Raw genomic sequence first — 24,371 nt, forward strand, 5'->3', positions numbered from 1 at the left:
TTAAGATATGTGAAAACAAAGTAAGCAGTCTTGCATATGCGGATGACTTAGTTGTGATGGCAGATTCGATTGAAAGTTTGCAGAGTAATATTTCAGAGCTAGATCAGAAATGTAAGGACTATGGTATGAAGATTAGCATCTCCAAAACGAAAGTAATGTCAGTGGGAAAGAAATATAAACGGATTGAGTGCCAAATAGGAGGAACAAAGTTAGAACAGGTGGACAGTTTCAAGTACTTAGGATGCTTATTCTCACAGGATGGCAACATAGTGAAAGAACTGGAAGCGAGGTGTAGCAAAGCTAATGCAGTGAGCGCTCAGCTACGATCTACTCTCTTCTGCAAGAAGGAAGTCGGTACCAAGACTAAGTTATCTGTGCACCGTTCAATCTTTCGACCAACTTTGCTGTATGGGAGTTACGGATATGAAAGTAGCTAGGATGATTGCAGGTACTAGTAGATGGGAACAATGGCAGGAGGGTGTCCACAATGAGGAAATCAAAGAAAAACTGGGAATGAACTCTATAGATGTAGCAGTCAGGGCGAACAGGCTTAGATGGTGGGGTCATGTTACACGCATGGGAGAAGCAAGGTTACCCAAGAGTCTCATGGGTTCAGCAGTAGAGGGTAGGAGGAGTCGGGGCAGACCAAGGAGAAGGTACCTGGATTCAATTAAGAATGATTTTGAAGTAATAGGTTTAACATCAGAAGAGGCACCAAGGTTAGCACTGAATAGGGGGTCATGGAGGAATTTGATAAAGGGACTATGCTCCAGACTGAACGCTGAAAGGCGTAATCAGTCTCAAATGATGATGATGATGATGATGATGATGATGATGATGATGATGATGATACATAGTTTGATAGGTGATCTGCACTGATTATTGATAGCTCATTCAAATCAGTTTTATTTAAAACAACGTTGCTGTGTTTCTACACATACATTTCATTGCATCCACAGGTTGTTCTGTATGTATTAGACGCACATACTGAACGTGTTCTCGATCACATGTTTTAAGGCAGGTTGGGGAGTCATGAGAATTGTCAAGGGTGAGAGGAGTGTGAGGTGCTTGGTAGGGATGGAGCGATAAAGAGTGGAGAGGTACTGCGCACTTGTGTGTGTGTTTGTGTACCAAATTTTTGTGAATCACTTTGAATACTGTTATTCTGTTATTACTGTGTTAGTCATAGAATGTAACTTTATTTATGACTTTCTGTATGAACTATTCTTCTGGTGAGTGAGAATTCACTTCCTTTTGTTCCTAGGGAATGTCTGATTTTGTCCCAGTGCAGTGGTGATTTTCTTGCATTAAATTTTCTTCGTATGTGGTGTTGGTGTATTCACTCTTCAACGTACTAATTTTTCTTTCTACTTGATATTCAAATTTCTTGCAATCATCCCAATATATTTACAGTTACAGTTACTGAATGTTAATTAATATAGTTATGACGCCTTTTACTTATCTTTTCCTTTTCTCATAGTTTCTAACTCCCTTTGTATTGTGCTGTTTGTCTTGAAGGACATATAAAATTGATTGATATTTGTGATATGTTAGGATGCGCAATGGCGTCTCTGTGTTGAGAGAGGTGTTTTCCGGTGCGAGTGTCTCTTGTGTGTTACTGTTATATGTTGGTATATCTAGACTGTTTCTAATTTTACACCCTTTTGTCTGTATTTTACCTTGTATCCACTATTTTCTGCTCTATCTTGTTAACAATTACTTTGTTGTACATCCACAAATGTATTAACCGGTTGTGTAATCTGTATAGCAATGTGATCAAAATGTGGCATTAAAGCCGGTCGTAATGGCCGAGCGGTTCTAGGCGCTACAGTCTGGAACCGCGCGACCGATACGGTCGCAGGTTCGAATCCTGCCTCGGGCGTGGATGTGTGTGATGTCCTTAGGTTAGTTAGGTTTAAGTAGTTCTAAGTTCTAGGGGACTGATGACCTCAGAAGTCAAGTCCCATAGTGCTCAGAGCCATTTGAACCATTTTTTGGCGCTAAAGTAAACAAATACCTACGTTTCCATATATTCTTTCTGATTCTACGGCGCACTCTCCGCCTCAGCATCCGACGTACTCGACATATCAACACACGAGGTGTTTAATTTTTCTTTATAGTTCTTTTTCCTTACTGGTGTTCTGCACAGTCTGTCTGAGAGCTACCATTTTTTGAGAATAGATGTTTTTTTTGTATTTTCATGCCTACATTTCCTTTCTCAAAATATTGAAGCTACGTCTGTTGTTTAGTCTCGTGAGGTAGAGTATTGTCTCTTGTGTTCCTTTTTCCGTAAGGAATTGCATGTTGTGGTGTGTGTTGTTTATCTGTCTCTACAAACTTCCTATAATCTTGTCGTTCATATTCATATGAATGACCTACATATCTGTGCTCTTGTAATACATTATATTATTTGTTTCTATTATTTCTCAAAAATATGGTTTTCAGTGTGATGCATTAGGATATCTGCTACTGTGTATGAGTGGGTTCCCATTGAGAGACCTGCATTTTGCAAACAGAATGAATTTTTAAAGTGGATGTAGGTTTGTATAGGTGAGTATTTTTATGATTTGTATCACTTCTCCTGTAGTGGTCAACCGAGGAATAAGAGCTAACCGTTTCATGTACTAATTGATCGACTTAAAAATTTAAAATACAGCCATTATCTGATTTTCAAGACTTATAATCTTTATGATAAAGGTTTGACACAATAATCCATGTATTATAGTGAAGAACTATATCTATCTTGAGATAGCCGGCCGAAGTGGCCGTGCGGTTAAAGGCGCTGCAGTCTGGAACCGCAAGACCGCTACGGTCGCAGGTTCGAATCCTGCCTAGGGCATGGATGTTTGTGATGTCCTTAGGTTAGTTAGGTTTAACTAGTTCTAAGTTCTAGGGGACTAATGACCTCAGCAGTTGAGTCCCATAGTGCTCAGAGCCATTTGAACCATTTTTATCTTGAGATAGGGTAACCAATGGCTCGCAAATTACCCAGATGATTCCACATATCCAGTATTTGAGATTGAGAGAATTAAGCCTTCCCCAACAAACGTTACACATAATCTAAGACCTATTCTAAGTTTTATGTCGCTGCCATCCCTACGAAACAGTGGAAGGAAAAAAATCTATCACATACTATATTTTCACTTTTCATGAAGTAAAGCTTCACCATCAGGCATGACGTTCAAATGTATGATTCCGTTACTGCTATAGGTATCTGCAGCACTTTTTACATATGAAGATGAGTCTACCTGGAAAATTATATCTCTGCACTGAAATTATATCACTGTACGACACATAGTTCCGAGATATGAGTTTTGGCTGTGACTTTCACATTAATCTGTGACTGAAAAATCAGAAACTAATGAAATCAATATAATTACGGTTTTTCATCTTCAACCATAAGGGGTTTCTATGCTAAAAATAAAATATTTTACACAGTGACTGGTTTGTAAAGTAATTAGTCGTTTTTGGCTGTTTTATATATGAGAGAGTTCGATTCTTCAGAGAGTAGGGTGTGGGGACGTTTGTGGTTTAACAGTATCAGTCGGTGTGTATCTGCGAATAATGTAAGTGTGTTGTGAGATTACTAGACTAAGCATTTAGACTACTAAGCGTTTGACTCAGTACACCATTTGCGCTTATTATCAAATGTACGTTCGCATAGGTTATGAAATATGTGACTGAAATGACGATTTTTTGATATGGAAGACTAGCAAGTTATCTTTGATGGAGACCCAACGACAGATGTTGTAGAAACTTCGCGTATCCTCCAGCAGGTGTGTTGGGACCTTTGCTGTTCATGGTGTATGTTAGTGACCTTGAGGACAATATTAACATTAACCTCAGACATTTGAAGATGACGCAGTTATCTATAATAGTCTGAAAGAAGCTGAGGTAATATTCAGTCATTTCTTAGTAAAATTTCAAAGGCATGCAAAGATTGGCAGCTTACTTTAAATGTTCAATAATGTAAAATTGTGGGCTTCACAAAACGAAAAAACGTAGCACCCTACGAGTGTTACTTCACTGAGTCACAGCTGGTATCGGTCTACTGATACACAAACTTGGGTGTAATACTTTGTGGGGTACTGAATGGAATGGTCAGATAGGCCCATCTTGGGTAATGCAGGTGGTAGACCTAGATTCATTGGTAGAGTTTTGGGAAATCCATTCAATCTACAAAGGGAATTGCTTTCAAATTACTCGTGCGATGCATCCTAGAATACTTCTCAAGTGTGTGGGGACTTGATAGACAGGTCTAACAGGGGATATTGAACGTATGCAGAAAAGGGCAGCATGAATTGTCAATCTACAAAGGGAACTGCTTTCAAATTACTCGTGTGATGCATCCTAGAATACTCCTCAAGTGTGTGGGGAGTTGCCAAACGGGTCTAACAGGGGATATTGAACGTATGCAGAAAAGGGCAGCACGAATTGTGGAGAGTGTCACAGACATGGAGAAGAAACATAACTGGCAGTCTCTTGACAGTAAACGTAAACTATCCAGAGAAAGTTTTATGTATATTTCTTGCTGTTACATGCTGCGGTCTTCCTGGGTTTTACGTTCTTTATTGTATTTTTTCTTTCACAATTATGGTTGCATATGCCAAGTTTTGAAAGAAAACAAGTGCAATGAAAGACATAAAAACCCAGGAACAAGTACAGCCACAAGACTTTGTTTTCAGATTTGTAATTACTGTATTATAAATTCAAATTTATGCGTGTAAAAGTAGTAAAGCGCATTTTTGCTGTTCAGTGAGAAGACAATAATAGCCCAGGGGTGATGCTGCAACTTCAGAGAAACGTGTGTGGGGAATTGAAGAAAAGATAAAATTGTGTTTTGCTCAAGCCGGACCCCCACCTAAACCAATCGTATATGAGTATTAAAAAACTCCATTTAATACAGAAGTGTGAGCAGGTTCACTACATATGGAACCAAAAGGAACACCATTCTCTTTAAAAAAAACTTTTTGTGTTAACATCTCAGTGTGAGATGCACAATCCCTAGCAATAGACCCCAGAAATCTACCCTTTCGCAACGTTACTTCAATCAGCAAGTTTCTCCATTTGTGGCCTACATTATCACTCGACTGATTCCACATTCGTCCCAACTCTGCTCATATTTTTCCTTACCACGTCACAGTCCCGCTACACCACCATTCAGTCCCGCGCTGTGTAGTGGTCATAAGGTTTTGCTCATCGATGTACGCTATAGCGTGGTGAAATTGGAGCCATATAGTGCAGATATGCGAGAAATTCATATGCCCGGTTGTTACTTGTGCTTCAGACTTTCTCTAAATAATGGTTTAAATGGCTCTGAGCACTATGGGTCTTAACATCAGAGGTCATCAGTTCCCTAGAACTTAGAGCTACTTACACCTAACTAACCGAAGGACATCACACACATCCATTCCCCAGGCGGGATTCGAACCTGCGACCATAGCAGTCGCGCAGTTCCAGACTGAAGCGCCTAAAACCGCTCGGCCACATCGACCTGGCCGACATTCTCTGTTCATGAGTGGAAGCAGAAAGGGCGGAAATAGTGCTTGCAGAAGTGCTGCCTCCCGTACACATATTGTCAACTGACTCGCAGAATGAAGGTGTAGGCGTGGACATGGCTGAAACGTGGAAGGCGGCGGCTACTCACCGAGGAGAACTCCATGACCTTGAGCACCCAGAGCGTGAGCGCGAGGTTGACGATGACCATGACGAGCAGGCCCAGGATGAGCAGGTAGAGGCAACGCTTGCGCCAGCCGTAGATGCCGACACGGAAGTTGTAGGCGTGCGGTGGCGGTGGGTGCAGCGGCGCGTCCATGTCGGCCCAGTCGGCGGACCTGAGGACACAGGACAGGCCGACCCGTCAGCTGCAGCAGGTAGCGAGAGACCGGCGTCTGTCATTCACTCGCATCAGTGGTCCTCAGTTGATTAGATTTTCAAATCAGTTAAACGTATGAATCTACGTCTTCACTCCTTCAAAACTACGAGGGGCGTTCGAAAGTAATGCAACATACTTTTTTCCGAGGACAGGTTGGTTTTATTCAGGGTTCCAATACGCCATAACGTTCCCCACTGTGTCCGCTACAAAGTCCTAGTTCTCAACATAATCTTCGTTCAAAGCGACAACCTTAAGCCACCTTACTAGGAGGACCCGCATGCCCAAGTGGTACCATTCTAGAGGTCGACGTTGGAGGGAGCGTCTTTCTGCCTCGGTAACCTCCTCAGCATCCACGTACTGCTTCCCGGAGTGCATCCATCATTACGCAAACAAACGGAAGTCGGAAGATACAACACTCTATCGGATACACACCTCTGAGTAGCCCAACTGGTGGACGAGTGTGTCAGCATTACCAACAGAGACGTCCAGTTGTGCAGCGAGGTGTTTCGTTGTGATCCGTTGATCACCTCGAATGAGAGTGTCCGCACGTTCCAACATCGCAGGAGCCGCAGTTGTGTGAGGCGAGCCGGTAGGCGAGAGAAATCTGACGGGTTTCAAAATGGTTCAAATGGCTCTGAGCACTATGCGACTTAACTTCTAAGGTCATCAGGCGCCTAGACCTTAGAACTAATTAAACCTAATTAACCTAAGGACATCACGCACATCCATGCCCGAGGCAGGATTGGAACCTGCGACCATAGCGGTCGCTCGGCTCCAGACTGTAGGGCCTAGAACCGCACGACGACTCCGGCCGGCTGGGACAGGTTTTTACGACCTCGTTGCAGTGATGACAGATACCTCGCCCAATGACTCACCGTGCTTTTTTTCACTGCTATGTCCTCACAGACATTCTGCAAGAGCCTATAAATGTCTGTGATGCTCTGGTTTTCCACCAAAAGAAACTTAATGACAGCTCTCTACCTGGAACACACCTCCATTACAAATATCATTTTGGAGACTACATACGAAATTATAGGGGCTGAAGCGGGAATACTTCACGATGTCCCTCGACAAATTTCGCATTCTTTCAACCTAAAATGACCGAAAAAATTTGTTTCATTACTTATTGAACGCTCCTGGTACCTAAAGGAGTGTAGACCAAATGTCGCTTAAATGCAAAGATTAGTATCGATGGCAGTTTGAGGATTTATGTCGAATAAATTAATAATGAAATTGTACTGTTTCCCCATGGGACACTAAACCCGTTAGAACACTGTTGCAGAAGAGAAGTTCGCCTGTATTTTCATGGCGACGAAGACGCTGAAGTCGCTTCTCTATTTACCATAGGCTTGTTGATCTCGACAGCCAGTGTTTATCAGAGACAAAGGTATCGTCAGGAGTGCCTCAGGGAAGTGTGATAGGACCGCTGTTGTACCTTATACAAATAAGTGATTTGGCGGGTAGGTTGGGCAGCAATCTGCGGTTGTTTGCTGATGATGCTGTGGAGTACGCTAAGGTGTCGAAGTTAAAATTTCTAGTTGGTGTGAGGAATGGCAGCTACATTATGTGATCAAAAGTATCCGAATACCTGACTGAAAATGACTTACAAATTCGTGGCGCCCTCCATCGGTAATGCTTGAATACAAAATGGTATTGGCCAACTCTTAGCCTTGATGACAGCTTCCACTTTCGCAGGCATACGTTCAATCAGGTGCTGGAAGGTTTCTTGGGGAATGGCAGCCCATTCTTTAAGGAGTGCTGCAAGAAGGAGCGGTGTCGTCGGTTCGAGAGGCCTGGCACGAAGTCGGCGTTAAGAAACATTTCAAAGGTGTTCTATAGGATTCAGGTCAGGACTCTGTATAGGCAAGTCCATTACAGGGATGTTATTTTCGTGTAATCACTCAGCCACAGGCCGTGCATTATGAACAGGCGCTCTATGGTGTTGAAAGATGCAATCGCCATCCCCGAATTGCTCTTCACCAGTACGAAGCAAGAAGGTGCTTGAAACATCAATTTTGGCCTGCGCTGTGATAGTGCCACGCAAAACAACAAGGCGTGCAAGCCACATCCATGAAAAACATGACCACACCATAACACCACCGCCTCCGAATTTACTGTTGGCACTACACACGGTGGCAGATGACGTTCACCGGGCATTCGCCATACCCACACCGTGCCACATTGTATACCGAGATTCGACACTCCAAACAACGTTTTTCCACTGTTCTGTCGTCCAATGTTTACGCTCCTTACACCAAGCGAGGCGTCGTTTGGCATTTACAGGCGTGATGTGTGGCTTATGAGCAGCCGCTCGACCAAAGAATCCAAGTTTTCTTACAACCCACCTAACTGTCATAGTACTTGCAGTGGATCCTGATGCATTTTGGAATTCCTGTGTGATAGTCTGGATAGATGTCTGCCTATTAGACATTGCGGCCCTCTGATACTAAAATGTAAACTTTCACGGCCGGAAATATCACGTCCATTATAATTATCCGGGCTGTTATGCCGTGGTCGGTTGATGAATTCTGAGGTGATTCCCAAAGTTTCGTCTCCGACTGCGGGAGACATCTTCAAGGGGGTCCGTAGCTTGATGGAAGGTCCAACACACACACTGGCTCGCTACTGACTGAGCCAGTGTGTGTGTTGGACCTTCCATCAAGCTACGGACCCCCTTGAAGATGTCTCCCGCAGTCGGAGACGAAACGTTGGGAATCACCTCAGAATTCATCAACCAACCACGGCATAACAGCCCGGATAATTATAATGGACATTAAGGCCCTCTTCAACTGTCGGCGCTCTCTGAAAGTCAACAGACGAGGTCGGGCTGTACGCTATTGTGCTGTAAGTAGTTCTTCACGTTTCCACTTCACTATCACATCGGAGACAGTGGACCTAGGGATGTTTAGGAGTGTGGAAATATCACGTACAGACGTATGCCACAAGTGACACCCAATCACCTGTCGACATTCGAAGTCCCTGAGTTCCGCTGAGCACCCATTTCTGCTCTCTCACGATGTCTAATGAATACTGTGATCGCTGATATGGTGTACATGACAGTAGGTGGCAGCACAGTGCACCTAATATGAAAAAAGTATGCTTTTGGGATGTCCGGATACTTTGGATTAATAAGGGTAGCTCTAAATGTGGAAAAATGTAAGTTAATGGTGATGAGTAGGAGAAACAAAGTTATAATGTTCGGATACAGTATTAGTAGTGTCCCGCTTGACATACCCAAATCGTTAAAATATCTATGCAGAACGCTGCAAAGCGATGTGAAATGAAGAATATGACAACTGTGGTAGGGAATGCGAGTGGTGGACTTCGGTTTATTGGTAGAATTTTAGGAAAGAGTGCTTCACCTGTAAAGGAGACCACATATAGAACGCTGGAACGACCTGTTATTGGATACTATTCGATTGCTTGGGATCTGTACCAGGTCGGATTCAAAGAAGGCTTCGAAGCAATTAAGAGGCGGACTGCTAGATTTGTAACCGGTAGACTCGAACAACAAATAGGTGTTCCAGAGATGCTTCGGCAACTCAAATGGGAATCCCTGGAGGGAACGCGACGTTCTTTTCGGGAAACACTATCTAGAAAATTGATAAAACTGGCATTTGAAACTGACTTCAGAATGATTCTACTGCAGCCAACATACGCTGCGCGCGAGGACCACGAAGATAAGACACGATAAATTAGGGCTCGTATGGAGGTATAGTCATTTTCCCTCGGCTTGTTTGCGAGTGGAGCAAGACAACGTATCCTTCACCACGCACCTTACGTTTGCTTGCGGATTATGTATCACACTACACTACAGAGCTGATCGTTGCACCATAAGAACAGTCATCAAACAGAATAACCGCTTCAGAGGCACACAAGACCGCCGTCGTGATTTTACCACCTGAGGCTGAGACTTTGAACGATTTCTTCGGAGGGCAGGAGTTGTGCCGTTACTCCATGGATTGCTGTTACGTGTCTGGTTCGAAGTGATGAACCCGTGTTTCATCGCCTGTGACAATGTTCGACAAAAAATTGCTATGCCCAGCCTCGTAACGCGCAAGCAATTCCGTTCGGATGGTACTTCGTTACTGTTTATGGTCTTCTGTTAGGCTACGCGGAACACACCTATCATTTCCCCCAACTGGTGGACGAGTGTGTCAGCACCACCAACACAGACGTCCAATTGTGTGGCGAGGAGTTTGATTGTTGAAAAAAATGGAAATGAAGTCCCATGCTTCTTTGCAGAGCGTAGGGGAACGATGCGGGAGACCCGCACCGCCTTACTAGGCAAGGTCCTAATGGAGGTGGTTTGCCGTTGCCTTCCTCCGACCGTAATGTGGATGAATGATGATGATGAAGACGACACAACAACACCCAGTCATCTCGAGGCACGAAAAATCCCTGTCCCCGCCGGGAATCGAACCCGGGACCCCTACCGCGAGACCACGAGGGGCGGACGTTTGATTGTTATCCGTCTGTTTCCTCCTTTGAGAGTGTCCGCACGTTCCAACATTGCAGGAGTCACGGCTGCTTGCAGCCGGCCGCCATGCGGCAGATCGGACAGGTTTGCGAGACCTTGTTGGGGCGATGACAGACGGATCGTCCAACCACTCACCGTGCTTTTGTTCATTGCCACGTCCCCTTGTATGCTCTGTAAGCACTTGTGAATACCTGCGAAGCTGTGGTTCTCCGACAAAAGAAACTCAGTGACAGCTCAATGGTTGGAACACGCCTCCATTACAGACGCTATGTTGAATCTACGCATAGCGTCGCCACCTACAGCGACTTCCTCAAACTACAGGTACTGAAGCAGGAATACCCTACGGATGTCCCACAACAAATTCCACATTTTTTCAACAAAAATTGGTTGTCAAAAAAAAAAGGTGCTGCATTATTTATTGAACACCTCTCGTAGCAGAACAGTGAGGTTTGTCGCATGCCAACACAAGCAATGAAATTAGTCACATGTTAACACTACTTTCGTCCCATCGTAACAACACTGGCAGAACCTAAGAATTACAATTTACTGTACGTTCTAATTCAACGTAATCAAGAGGGTAATTCGAACACCTCATGTAAGAAAACGTTTAATGCAATGCTGGTACATTTGTTAGTACACGTTTCCCATGATTAATGTCGTTATGAAGAGAAGTGGAAAATGGTCTGTAGCACGGAAATAAAGTGTTTCCGGACACATGTCCTTATAACACATTTTGTTTCTCTATGTGTGAGGAATGTTTCCTGGATTTTTTGCCATAACTTTTTGCTACATCCTGTATTTTGAGCGCTCTATGAAGTGTTGGAGAGCTTGAGGAATGACAATGTTCCAGAAGAAACTTTAAGTTCCAGAGATACAAATATTTCACAATCGTTGCTGCTGAATTTTCAACAATGGTTATGAATGGATGTGCTACTGTTTTGTTGTTGCTGTTGTTGCCTTCAGTCCAGAGATTGGTTTGAGGCAGTTGTCAATGCAACTCTATCCTGCACAAGCTTCTTCATCTCCAAGTAACTACTACAACCTACATCCTTCTGAATCTACTTAGAGTATTGAGCTCTTGGTCTCCCTCTACGATTTTTACCCTCCACGCTGCCCTCCAATATTATACTAGTGATCCCTTGATGCCTCATATGTCCTACTAACCGATCCCTTCTTCTAGTCAAGTTGTGCCTCAAATTCCTCTTCTGCACAATTCTATTCAGTACCTCCTCATTAGCTATGTGATCTACACATCTAATCTTTAGCATGCTTCTGTAGCACCACATTTCGAAAGCTTCTATTCCCTTCTTGTCTAAATTATTAATTTATCCTCGCTGTCTCACTTCCATGCAATGCTACGCTCCATACAAATATTTTCAGAAAGGGCTCTTATAACTGTCGTTTGGTTTCTGTACAAATTGTAAATAGCCTTTCGCTCCCTGTATTTGACCCATGTCACCTTCAGAATTTGAAAGAGAGTAGTTTTTTTTAAAAAAAAAATTGTGGATGATTGCGTTGCGACGAAGCACTTGACAGAAATCTTTGTCCCAGTGCTCAACTTAAAACGATGTGTCTGTTAGTCAAGCGAATCTGAGGTTTAATGCTTCCAAGAGATCCCCGATAGCTGCACAACGATCATGCGGTATTCTGTTGTCACGGTGCATTACTTCGATTGCTGCTCAAGCATCATCGAAGAAATTTAGCGGGTGACGTAGCTCCATTCATTGGTGTTTACGGTTGCGCGGCATAGTAACTTTGCACGTCTCTCAAGTAAGTTTCCACCCGTTAGAAGTTTCTGTGCTGTGATGGTACTGTTTCACTATCAACGCTCGGGTTTTCAGTTAGACTGGGTGGTTCGTCGCCAGCCGGTGTGGCCGAGCGGTTCTAGGCGCTTCAGTCTGGAACCGCGCGACCGCTACGATCGCGGGTTCAAATCCTGCCTCGGGCATGGATGTGTGTGATGTCCTTAGGTTAGTTAGGTTTAAGTAGTTCTACGTTCTAGGGGACTGATGACCTCAGCTGTTAAGTCCCATAGTGCTCAGAGCCATTTGAACCATTTTTTTTTTGTTGTGATTCGTCGTTAAAATTGTCTTTAGCCAAGAAAATATCATTAATGAGTGTTAATGTGTAAGACCTTCGTGGTAATAAACGGGATAATATAATGTCGTGTGACGAGGGCCTCCCGTCGGATAGACCGTTCGCCTGGTGCAAGTCTTTCGATTTGACGCCACTTCGGCGACTTGCGCGTTAATTTGGATGAAATGATGCCGCTTTTTTTTGTGTTTGGTCGTTGAGGACGTCGCAAGACATCCTGTTCAAGTTCGGTGGTTGATCCTTCAACTCAGTTTTTTATTACAAATGCCAACCGACTCTCTGACCGAACACGCCGAGCTACCGTGCCGGCACCACTCAGCTACCGGCGACGGAAGTAAACGGAATAATGTGAACAGTATCTTTGATTTTGTAATTGTTACTGAAAGTTACGACATCTAGCGCCTTATCAATAGTGCAAATAGAAATGTGTTTGGAAAGGTACATTCTAGACGTTATTAACGTCAGTACTGGTTTCTCTGCTTTGCGCCATGTACAAGAGTATCCGAGGAGGTCCTTTGTAGCTATGCATAATTTTATAAAGCCACAATACTTCCAAGTTAATTCGGTTTGTTCTTCAATGGTAGTTCTATTCTAAATGGCCGATCGCAGTGAATCCTTTCACAATGCAAGCCCTTGATATCCCCCAACCATCCGTGTTAGAGGCAGCGCGTAGCGTGCACATTTGGGAACGACCTACGGGCACGAAGAGGTATAATAGAAGCTGGAGAACTGCAGCACTCTCATTAGTGGGGCGAAACGCAGTACAAAGCTAAGGGCGTTTAGGAGGATCTTCCAACTGTCGGCTACATGGGCGCCGGCAAAAGGGGTGTATGTGTATTCCTTATCTCAGCCTGAATAGGAGCACGCCCACGATCTGGCCTGTAAGTTGTATATCTGCGTACGAGCTATAATTCACGTTTTCTCAGGAGTCTTGATTTCGTTGCGTGAAACTGAAATGAGACGGTATATTGCCGCTAATGAACTGGTGTATTCGACTAATGAAAATGAAATTTATTTGGAGTTTGAATTGAGAGCGAGTTAGGCAATGAAATAATGCCCTTGGTTAATTTTAATTTAAATGTGGATTTGCATAATCATTGTTCGCATCACTAATGACTTAGTTTCTGTTTTGTAAAATAAAAGTGAATGAAATTATAGTGGTATAGGTGGTTATAGTAACTTCGTAGAAATATTACTTCCTATAATCTCAGTTTAAATATCCCAAAAAACAGAATTCATGTGTAGTTAATGTCAAAGAGACTAGTGCGTAAACAAGTTTGTTAGAGAATTCTTCTTGACGAATTTAGGACAAAGAGCAAAACTGAGTTAATTATTTAACGATGGGAAAACTGTGTGGAAAGTATATTTTCTTATCTCGACAAAAAAAGTTCAGGGAAGACGTTTCGGTATTTCTGTTGGCCTCCCAACAGGCTCAAAGAACAAAAGCCATTTACAAATTGACTGTCAGTTTCAGTAAATCAAGTACGAGTTTCTCTTTAAATATGGCAACACAGAAACGGTCTTAAGAATTCGACCAAATTATGAATCCCTTATCACATTGTGAAAAGTTAACTGGAAGAAGATATACTTCCTAAGCATTAAATAATCAAAAATGGGAAAAACTGAAGCTCAGACAAAGGAGTCGGATCTATACTTTCAGTAATTTTTTTAAAATTGAGTATAACGAAGAAAATTTTCTGTGTGAGGCACAACGCAAATATTAAGTTTCAATCTACGCAGTGTATCACTGTCAAACTTGCATGCTTTTTCTATGTGGAAGTAGATTTACTGAATCGCACAGACGCGTACTGTTGTAGGGATTATGATCTAAGTTAATACCATTCTGCCACAATTGAAAACAGTCCAAATTTTCATGCTTTTAGTTAAGAAATTATAATATTATTAACATCAGCTGTATAAACCTATAGGGATGTTATTAATGTTTTTTCTGGTTATGACATTCGTTTCATAGATGGCGGAAAGTACTAAAATAAAATATCGCAATTTGCTAACGTACCCCTGAGGTACCCAGTGGCTTGTAAGGGAGGATAAAACTGCAGCAGAAGGCCTGGTGAAATTCGTAATGATGTATCACATGCAGGGAATATTCGAATCAAACACAGGCGAGTAGCATGGGAAATTGTAAAGCTTGCTGGAGCTGTGCTGTAGGTGATGAAAGGACAGAAGCCTCAGATTCTGCTACAAAATTCCCGATGCTATTCGAGACAGAGCACACTCGACAAGTCTTCAGTGTATTCTACCTCGTTTATTTACGTAGGAACCATACCAGCATTCCATTTAAGAAAACCACTGAAAATTTAAATGGCACCTCATTCGGAGACTTCAAGCCCACTATGTGCAACGGTGAGTACAGTGTCTTCACAATTTGTCATGTAACATGCTTACGTACCAATAGAGATCATACTATTTGGCTCTTAACCACAGCCGTGTATTGAAGTGATTACTGTGAAATGCGGCAGGCGATTTTGCATGCATGTTTAAGTTAATGTGAAGTTTATTCAGTAACTAGAGGATGATAATGGAGCAGAATCCCACAACAATGTTTTTAGTAACGTATAACGGATCACAATAACTGTTGATACCGATTTCTTTCGAACTCCATTTTCATTCATTGACAAGGTACTGGACTCTCATATGTGCTGAATTTTGGACAGGCAAGGCAGTGAATACAGAGACAAAACCACCGTTTTTGCCGTCAGCCCAGGATGGAACCTCAGGTGTTTGTTTTAACGGAAGTCGGAATGCCGGGGCCCGCTGATGCTGGTAACAGACCACTGTGCATTTTACAACGGGAGCCTGGGCGGCGGCTGAACTGAGGATAAGGGGTGACTGTAGCAGTAGGAGAGCGGCACTTTCTCATGTTTTGCATAGAGCCCTTAGAAGATAATCATTTTACAGTTTTTAAAAAGAAACATGGTTTACCGAAAATGAATAGCTTTCTAATTTCAGAGGGCCTCTGGTGTGAGTTAGTTGCTGAGATGAAAACGCGACATTAGTAAATTTTTCAGTGACGTCGAAGAGACGGAGCTGCAGTGACAGTATGTCAAATATAGTAAGGTGTTGGGTAAAGTAATTGGCGTTTTATATCGACAAGGTTTCTTGCAGGCATTTTGCGTGCTCGAAAGAATCCAACTATTAGGTGGTTGCACACTCATTTTTCACTATTGGAGGGCACGTATGGGTTTGCCGGGAAGAAACAGCCAGGTACAAGAGTCTATAAAAATATTAATGAGTCGGTGTCTAGGCGTGGTAGAGAGAGGGCACAACGTTCTACTGAGAGTCCTGTAAGAAAGGCAGTCCTGCATCCCACAACAAATCTGATGCGCTAATGACCGTATTTTGAGAGTTCACTTGAGGATGTGGAGCTGTGTATATCGTTAAGCATATCAGCTATGTACACTGGACAAAGACAGTAGTGCACTTCTTAGGCGACGAGTGGGGTCCAGAGTTGCTGCGACAAAGACGTGACCCACTGCCTCTACCGCAGAACCATTTGCGCAACGGCACCGTTCTGCATGGTTATCACTGAATAATTACATTGAACATAGTTAGTAGCACCAGCGTGATAGGTCATTTAATTGCTATGAACTTGTTGAAATCAGTAAGAACAGCTGCCTCAGGTCCAGCACTGATGTGGTGGATGTATGAGTTTTTCAGTTACCATTTGGTCAACAATCCCTGTTTTTCGTTTGGGAATAACAAGATTTGAGAGCAAATTTCAGACCACTACTAGTAACAGAGGTGTCTTTTGTTGTTGATTCAAGTAACTCTGCAAATCAACGTTTCCATCAGAGTTTACATAAAGAATTTGTAAAGCACTTCACAGGCAATTCTTAATATCTGTCGATAATTACATTTTTACTGAATAAATTACTGTGTTAATCAGAGAATTGATTGTCTCAAAATCCGACGATCCATATTAAATAATTTATCTGTGCAAACCCCCACTTTATTATCTATAGCAAGGGCATTTAATAAATTTGAATTATTCATTGAAGTTGTGCACACTTATTTGTAACTTAGGTCTTAAAAGTGTGTTCGGCTCTTAATTGGTTTTCTGAGTCAGGGAAACGTTTCACACAGGGAATTTCGCAGCTGGCTTCGAGAAAAGTGGTTGGAAAACTTAGCCAGACGATGTATCAGGTCATTTAGTGTCTGCGAGGTAAAATAAATAATATAATAGTTTCGCTGATATTCCCATAACCTCAAATGCTGCTAACTCTAATAACAAAAAATGATCCAAATCGTAGTTTACCGTAACTTACGATTGATGGTGCCAAGAAGGATAAACGCACGGACGTACATAATTTTTAGCCTATATCGCTGACGTAAATTTGTTGTAGAGTTAAGGATACCTTTTCATGCTCACGTGCTATGACATACTAGGAAAACCAAAGTCACCTCTATATAAAAAAAAAGCGTGTGTTCCACAAACAAAGAGCTGCTGAAAGACATCTCTCTTCGTCTGTGAAACCCAGACCGCAGCAGACAACAGCGCCCACGTTGATCCCCTATTTCTTGATTTCCCGAAGTAAGTCTGTATAGTTTTAATATGTCATCCAGTGAACGAAATACAAATGAAAGTACTACTGGATCAGATTTGTGGTGGTATTCATGACTACCTTCCAGATAGGACTCTACACGTCTTTTTTAACGAACCAAAATCGATAGACGGGAAGATAATTTCGCCTAGAACAGTTCATCATTTTAAAGGCAACAAACGCAACGGCAATGGAATTACTGTCTCACTATCACGATACGTACGTGGTGTAGGCGCATGGATCCAGGTCTGGCTGGTAGTGTTTATTGCGCACCGTGAAGCAAGCAACAAGGCTAATAGAAATAGGTTACATACACTACTATTACGACAGCAGAGATGATTGCCGTTTTGGAACCACTGCCATTGGCACAGACGACCACAGTCAAGACAATAGTCATCATCAATAGTATGCCAGGCCTATATCTGATTAGAAACGACCATACTAGTTGTTCCAGCCCCACAGTTGCAGCAGTTGTCGACCTTGTGTTTCGGGTGCAGGGGATCTGTCGCAACACCGTGATGCTGTGCATGAAAGGGCAGCGTGGTATACTTGAACATGAAGATGGTGATACCCTAGCAAAGCAGGAATCGTTGCATACAACCATTAAACTTGATAAACTCCCTCCCTCTCACAGATGAGATACCATGCTCAGAAAGCAATTATTCTCGGACTGGCAAGAGGAATGGTCGCTGACATCTAAAATCAAAGGCACTAGTAGATTCCAACATCAAGGAGTTACACGACAGTTATAGCACGGCTGAAACCTAATCAATAGAAGTTCAACAAACACTCTACCGGCTCAACCTAATAGCCGCCCTGTACATATTTGCGGAGAGGAAGAATATAGAATGAGATTTTCACTCTGTAGCGGAGTGTGCGCTGATATGAAACTTCCTGGCAGATTAAAACCGTGTGCCCGACCGAGACTCGAACACGGGACCATTGCCTTTCGCGGGCAAGTGCTCTATCAACTGAGCTACCGAAGCACGACTCACGCCCGGTCCTCACAGCTGTGAGGGCCGGGCGTGGGTTATGCTTCGGTAGCTCAGTTGATAGAGCACTTGCCCGCGAAAGGCAATGGTCTCGTGTTCGAGTCTCGGTCGAGCACACAGTTTTAATCTGCCAGGAAGTTTCAGGAAGAATATATTTCTACAATATCTTCGAAATACCTACCACATAAACGAACTTGAAAGCAATCTTCGGGTTCTTGGTCATCAGTTACCAAGCAGTCTCCAAACCTTGTTAGTATCCAACGATACAGCAAGTAATAAAGTAATTTTGACTATTTTTCGACTGTGACTGTCCCAAGAAATATGTAAAGGTTTTTTTGTAAATTACCGCTACCAGTCACAAACTTTATCAACTATTGTATTACTTATTTATTTAGCGACATGTTTCGAGGGAATATCTCATCTTCAGGCTAATTGGCATTACAAAAGTAACTTTACAATAAGGTAATACTGATGTTACATAGTCTTTTTTAAAGGCTGTGGTCATCCTGCGGAAGAAGAGAAAACTTAATAAGAGGCGATGTCACTTTGGAAGCTGGACTGATGTTTGCACTAAAATGTTTTGTAACGATCTCTCACTTTGTTCTTCTAGAGTGGCAGTCTTGTTGTGATGCGCTGAGGTGTTTCCATTTCCATGGCCCTCTTGGCATTTTAGTGCAAACATCAGTACAGCTTCCAAAGTGACATCGCCTCTTACTAAGTTTTCTCTTCTTCCACAAGATGATAACAGCATTTATAAAAAGACTATGTAACATCAATATGGTCTTATTGTAAGGTTGTTTTTGTAATGCCATTTCGCCAGAAGATGAGGCTTTCCCTCGAAGCATGTCGCTAAATAAATAAGTATAGTTGACAAAGTTTGTGACTGGTAGCGGAAATTAAAAAAAAAAAAAACCTTTACATAAGGTATAAAGTGCTGTAAGAGTTCGTCAACAGTGCCAATATCCAGATACAGTTCGTTGGGCTGCTAATCTAACGATCTCGGCAATTAGAATGCCAGGCGAGGGCCAACATTCAGTCAATTGACTATATTACCACCTGAAACTCAGCAGAATACGGAACACTCAGCTTTCAATTGTGTGTCACTAGATACAATTCTCGCAGGACATACGAAGAAAATTTTGTCGTTAATTTAGATACATAGTCACTAATATGAATTGAACTGGCAATATCCCAGCGTGTATACACGACGATTTATCATTTCATTTTGTGTTACTAGTAGGATGTTTATAGTGTACTACTTCTGTGTACCCTGTGTTAAATTTTCGTCTTGTTTACTCCTTTATACTGTGGAGGTATGACTCGTTTTATGTCGCAATCAGTCCTTTGTTAAGCCTGTAACTTGAACTGTTGTCTACTTTCAGTTGTCAAACAAACTGAAATTCGTAATACATCTTCAGTGTTAAGATTGGTGTATGGTTCCATTACAAAAACCAATAAATTTTAATAAAAAGGTAATTTCGGGTGTAACAAATTGATTATTGCGGGGCTGTTAGCGCTTCTCATATTAATGATCTAGTGGATGAAGTTGGAGGCCCGTGAAGATATTCGAGAAGGATGCTATTTACTGGAACCAGTTTGCGGTGCTAGAAGACTGTAGCGAAATATTGCGAGACCAGCAAAGGATCGACGATTGTTGTGTGAACTAACAGTTGCCCCTAAACTCAAACACATGTAAGGTACTGATGCGTAAAATGTCGAAGAGGAGCACAACTGTCCGATTACACTGTTGGTACGAAATCACCAAAAGTAGTAACTATCGTAAAGTAAGCAGCAGTATTGGCAGGGAGCGAACTAGAGTGGAAAAAAACTGTAGGAAAATCAGGCTGAAATTCACTAGGCGAATCGTAAAGAACTGTAACGCATCCACGAAAGAAATACGTGACAAAACATGAGTTCGATTCTTGTTTATTGTTCATCAGTCTGGGTTTATTAGCAAGGTGGGTTAATAATGAAGACAGGACAGAGAGAGAGCGAGAGAGAGAGAGAGAGAGAGAGAGCGAAATTGCAACGAACAGCGGCGCGTTTCCTCACGGGATCATTCAGTCGGACTGAGTGTCGCGGAAACGCCGAAGAAACTGCATCGGCAGACGATAAAACAGAGGCATAGTTCATCACGGAGAGCTTTGCTATTGAATTCCCTAGAGCGAACTTTCCAAGAAGAGTGGGGGAACTTAATATTACTTCCTCGCGCATACGTCTCCCGAAATGACCAAGGCGAGAAAATGAGAGATAAGGTGGCTTGCAGAGTAAATTTGTACATGTAGAAAGAGAGATGACTGGTGACTATGTTAGCAGAGAAAGCCATTCGTTGTGTGATGAACTAGAACCAGATCATTGATAAGTGATTAGTATTGAAGAATTACAAAACAGAAAAAACTATAAGAGGAGAAATTTCAGTTTTCTAACGACTGGAAATCCGAAATCATAAACAAAATTAAATTGTCGAGGTCTTTTCCACATTCTTCAGCAACGTATCTGTGAACACATTAGCTTTCCTGGAGACCTGCTTTCGTGACTGAGGCAAATAAATCCACTCAAGTGAGGCTGTCGTCAAACAGGTATCAGTTTGCAACTTTTATCACCAAGAGAATTTTCATTAGTACGACTAATTTAGCGGTGGAAGGAGGAGGTAGAAGCAGATTTCCCTCACTGTCAGATCATAATCCAATGTTTGGAACTCCCTAACTAACATTTTAAACAGCAAGATTGTAAGACGGTGCTCATCTTTTCCCTTCTGTCGTCGGAGTACAGTAAGCCTACACTTCGTTTGTTCCAGAGAGGACGGGTAAAATTAGTTGTCCTACTTCGAGCCTCGACGACGACAACAATCCAACGTGTTTTCGACTACTCGTCACGTTTCAATACCACAAATTCCTATGATACTGTGGTAGCATACACGAGTACTGTTGATTCCTACTCTAATGTCTCGATAATACCCGGCACAGTTCCGCTAGCAGAAGCAAGTAATTTTATTTTAATTTCAGCACCACGAAGGCGTCATGAAACGACCACGATTATTAGCACCTAGTCTACAACGTGGCAGGACATACATATGATTGGCTTTCAGTGTAATCGCATGAAGCAACTAGGAGAGTTGGAAAGTTATGGTAAGGTCTTATGGGACCAAACGGTTGAGGTCATCGGTCCCTAAGCTTACACACTACTTAATCTAACTTGAACTAACTACGCTAAGGGCAACACTCACACCAGTGCCCGAGGGAGGACTCGAACTTCCGACGGGGGGAGCCACGCAAAGCGTGACAGGACCCCCTGGACAGTGCGGCTAACCCCGCAAGGCCATGTATGTAAGTCATATGAATGCTGACGGTTCGATATTAGTGATTTACCTGTGAGCATTAATTCCGAAATCGTGTGTCGTGTCGTGAGAATAATCAACCGCGTCGCGACGGTTATGTGACAAGTAATATGTACTGGCCACGATCCCAAAGAAGATTAGAAGTGGGAGAGGCTTATAATCGGATTGACCAAATATCATGAGCGTAAATACATTTCGTTCGGATATTGTGCCACTAAATCATGAAACAGCCGGCTATCGACCGATCACGAATACGCTCGTAAAAATATCTACAGAGACATGCTGATACGTAATGCCACCGAATTTTTGTTGAGGAAACTCTTACAACTTTTTAAATGAAACGAACATTACTAACATTTTACGCCTTTTTTCTTCATTCCTACATATTTACAGCCTTTAGTCGCTAGACGGCTCCGAACTGCAGCGTGTAACATGGGTGTGTGTTACAGAACTATGTCGGTGCATGGGAAACAGCGTGCTGTAGTCGCTTTCGAATTCTAAGAGTTGGTCCTCACATGGACCACCCTCTACTTCAGCATGACAAGGCCAATCCACACATGAGCGCTACGACGTCTGCAATAGTCCGGCACCTTGTGTTCACTGTCATCGATCATCCTCCACACCGTCCCGACTTGACAGTAACCGATCATGATCTCTTTCCAAAACTTGAAGAACACCTTTAAGGACTTCACTTTGATGGTGATGAATCGGTGTAGACAGAGGTGAGATTGTGGCTAAGTCAACAAACATTCTACATTTCTCTTAGGCAGAAATGTGTTAGTAATGAGAAATAAATATGCATACACGAAGAATAAAAATGTAGAATGTTAGTATCGTTTGCCTCATTTAAAAAGTTTTAATAATTTTCACATTAATATTCGGAGCCATTACTTTTCAACATGCCCTCATAGTAACGTCTCATGAACGGATTGATGCTAACTGCAAGAACTGTTGCACCAATCTAAACTCATAACAAAGTACTTGAACAGTGGATTCCATGCGTTTGTGCTTCGAGTATTTGAACTGAGTTTTGAACGTTATGACAATAAATTTCACTTCATTCCATGTCATTTCTTGAGTGAAGTATCTATAATTGATTTCGTCGACCATATGATAATATTTTTCGTGAATGGTACAGCCAAAATTTGAAGTGGTTGATAAAATGCCTGGGCTAGCAGGGTAGAGCGGATTAGGTTGTGGAAAGAGGCCAAAATGAGTTCCTATCAGTTGCACTCAATATACAAACTTTATTTATCAACACACAATATTACAACAAGGATGCGAAACACTCAAAACTTTAATCGACCTCCTTGATTAACTTTAGATCGGCTGAAGGCCACATTCAAAATTCAAGACACAAGGCTTAAGCAAAATTGAAATACATGGTTCTTCTGGAGATTTCACCCAATAATAATTTCTAAATCTTCAATCTAATCGGCTGAAGGCCTTAGCAATTTAACTTTAATGGAACTACGCTGGAGGTCGCATATTAAGCAATAAGAGGAGTTTCAATCAAAAGGCAGAAGGCCTTACCTTAAAACATTGAAACTGGTCTGAAGGCTCCATTCAAAACCATAACAATCTTATGCCTTAAGGGAAATAGAAGAAGATTAATTTAAGAAATATTAAAACTTGGCAGAAGGCCACTCACCAACAAATAATTTAACGACTTAAGCCCTAGAAGAAGAGTTTCAATTTTAAAGGGCAGGAGGCCATACTTAAAACATTTCATATAAAATGAAGAATAAGAATCTCATGGCTTAAGGGCAAGACAAGGACATTAATTTAAGAGATATTGACACTCGGCTGAAAGCCACACATCAACCAAATAACTAAAACCGAAACAGGTAAATTACTACACAACACAAAAGGAACGGTGCTCAGAATATTCCAAGGGTCTGCCTGAGACTGTAACACTAACGTCCGTTTAGGTGAGACAGGCAGCCTGTCCAACAACTTCTTAATCTGGAGGCAACCCTACCGACAGACAGCCGACCGACCAATCAACCAAATCAGCTCCGCTCCACGCAACCAGCAAAATGAACACAAGATTTCAATACACGACACCCAGAATAATGGCGCCCACAACGACCAACAACACCTCAGCTGTCGAACTAGAGGCCGCACTGGACAGTAACAACATGACGTGGAAAATACACTGCCTGAAATTACGTCAACGACCACGGCATGTAACCGGAACGTCAACGACCACAATGCAGAAGATACCGCTGGTGCATTTCTATAACTGGGAATAAATTAAGTAAATTGAATTTCACAGGAAGACGGCTGGAATCTTAGCCGACTTAAATACACACACGTTGCTGCTCGCAGGACAACTATAATCAAACGAAGAAATGTAAACAGTTGAGGCTCTATGGTATGTTAAGTAAGGACTGAACTTTCATGTCCAAGATAGGTAGGCGACGAACTTCAGAGCACTCACAAGCAGCACCTCGCACTCCAACTGCGCGTGCACGCTGCCAGCGGCTCCAGGCCGACTTCGCACGACGGGGTCTTGCTTGCTGCTCCACGCCAATCGACCGACTGGACTGCTGGTCCGTCGCGACTGCACTGCTGGTGCGTCCCCCTTCAGTGACTACCCGACACACGACGACCCGAAAATGCTATCGGTCGCTCCGGAGATGGTACGACAGTGCACTTATCGATACGCGCTGCTGCTGTCACTGATGGGTAATTAACGCAGGAAGTTAGCGACGCCAGTAAATTGAATAAGAAAACTACCATAATAGAAGATGACAAACAATTAATGGGATGAACAAGACCCATGCAGGGCTCAGTTGAGCGTTTTCTTTTCTTCTTTTTTTTGTTTGTCTTACAGTCCAAGACAGAAAAGCACGAAGCAATCATCCGAACGCGATGTCATGTAAATATACAGACAAACAAATGACGAGTCTTCTCTGGATATCAGAGATCAATTCAGAGTTGGACTCATCAGTAAAGACAGTTACACTCCTGTTAATGAGACTCCAGGCCAAAGACGTGTGTTGAGACGCCACGGACAGTGGCAAAG

The 24,371-nt window shown here is 42.5% G+C and overlaps 1 protein-coding gene across 1 annotated transcript in view; it reads right to left on the reverse strand.

The window, feature by feature from the left end:
• Positions 1-24,371, reverse strand: part of LOC126474160 (delta-sarcoglycan) — a 469,148-nt gene that overhangs the window by 244,174 nt on the left and 200,603 nt on the right. Inside the window, exon 3 of the mRNA XM_050101616.1 lies at positions 5,648-5,834. Coding sequence (XP_049957573.1) covers positions 5,648-5,834 — 187 coding nt within the window. The remainder of the gene's footprint in view (positions 1-5,647; positions 5,835-24,371) is intronic.

This window comes from Schistocerca serialis, chromosome 4 (assembly GCF_023864345.2).
Source record: "Schistocerca serialis cubense isolate TAMUIC-IGC-003099 chromosome 4, iqSchSeri2.2, whole genome shotgun sequence".
NCBI classification, from domain to species: domain Eukaryota; kingdom Metazoa; phylum Arthropoda; class Insecta; order Orthoptera; family Acrididae; genus Schistocerca; species Schistocerca serialis.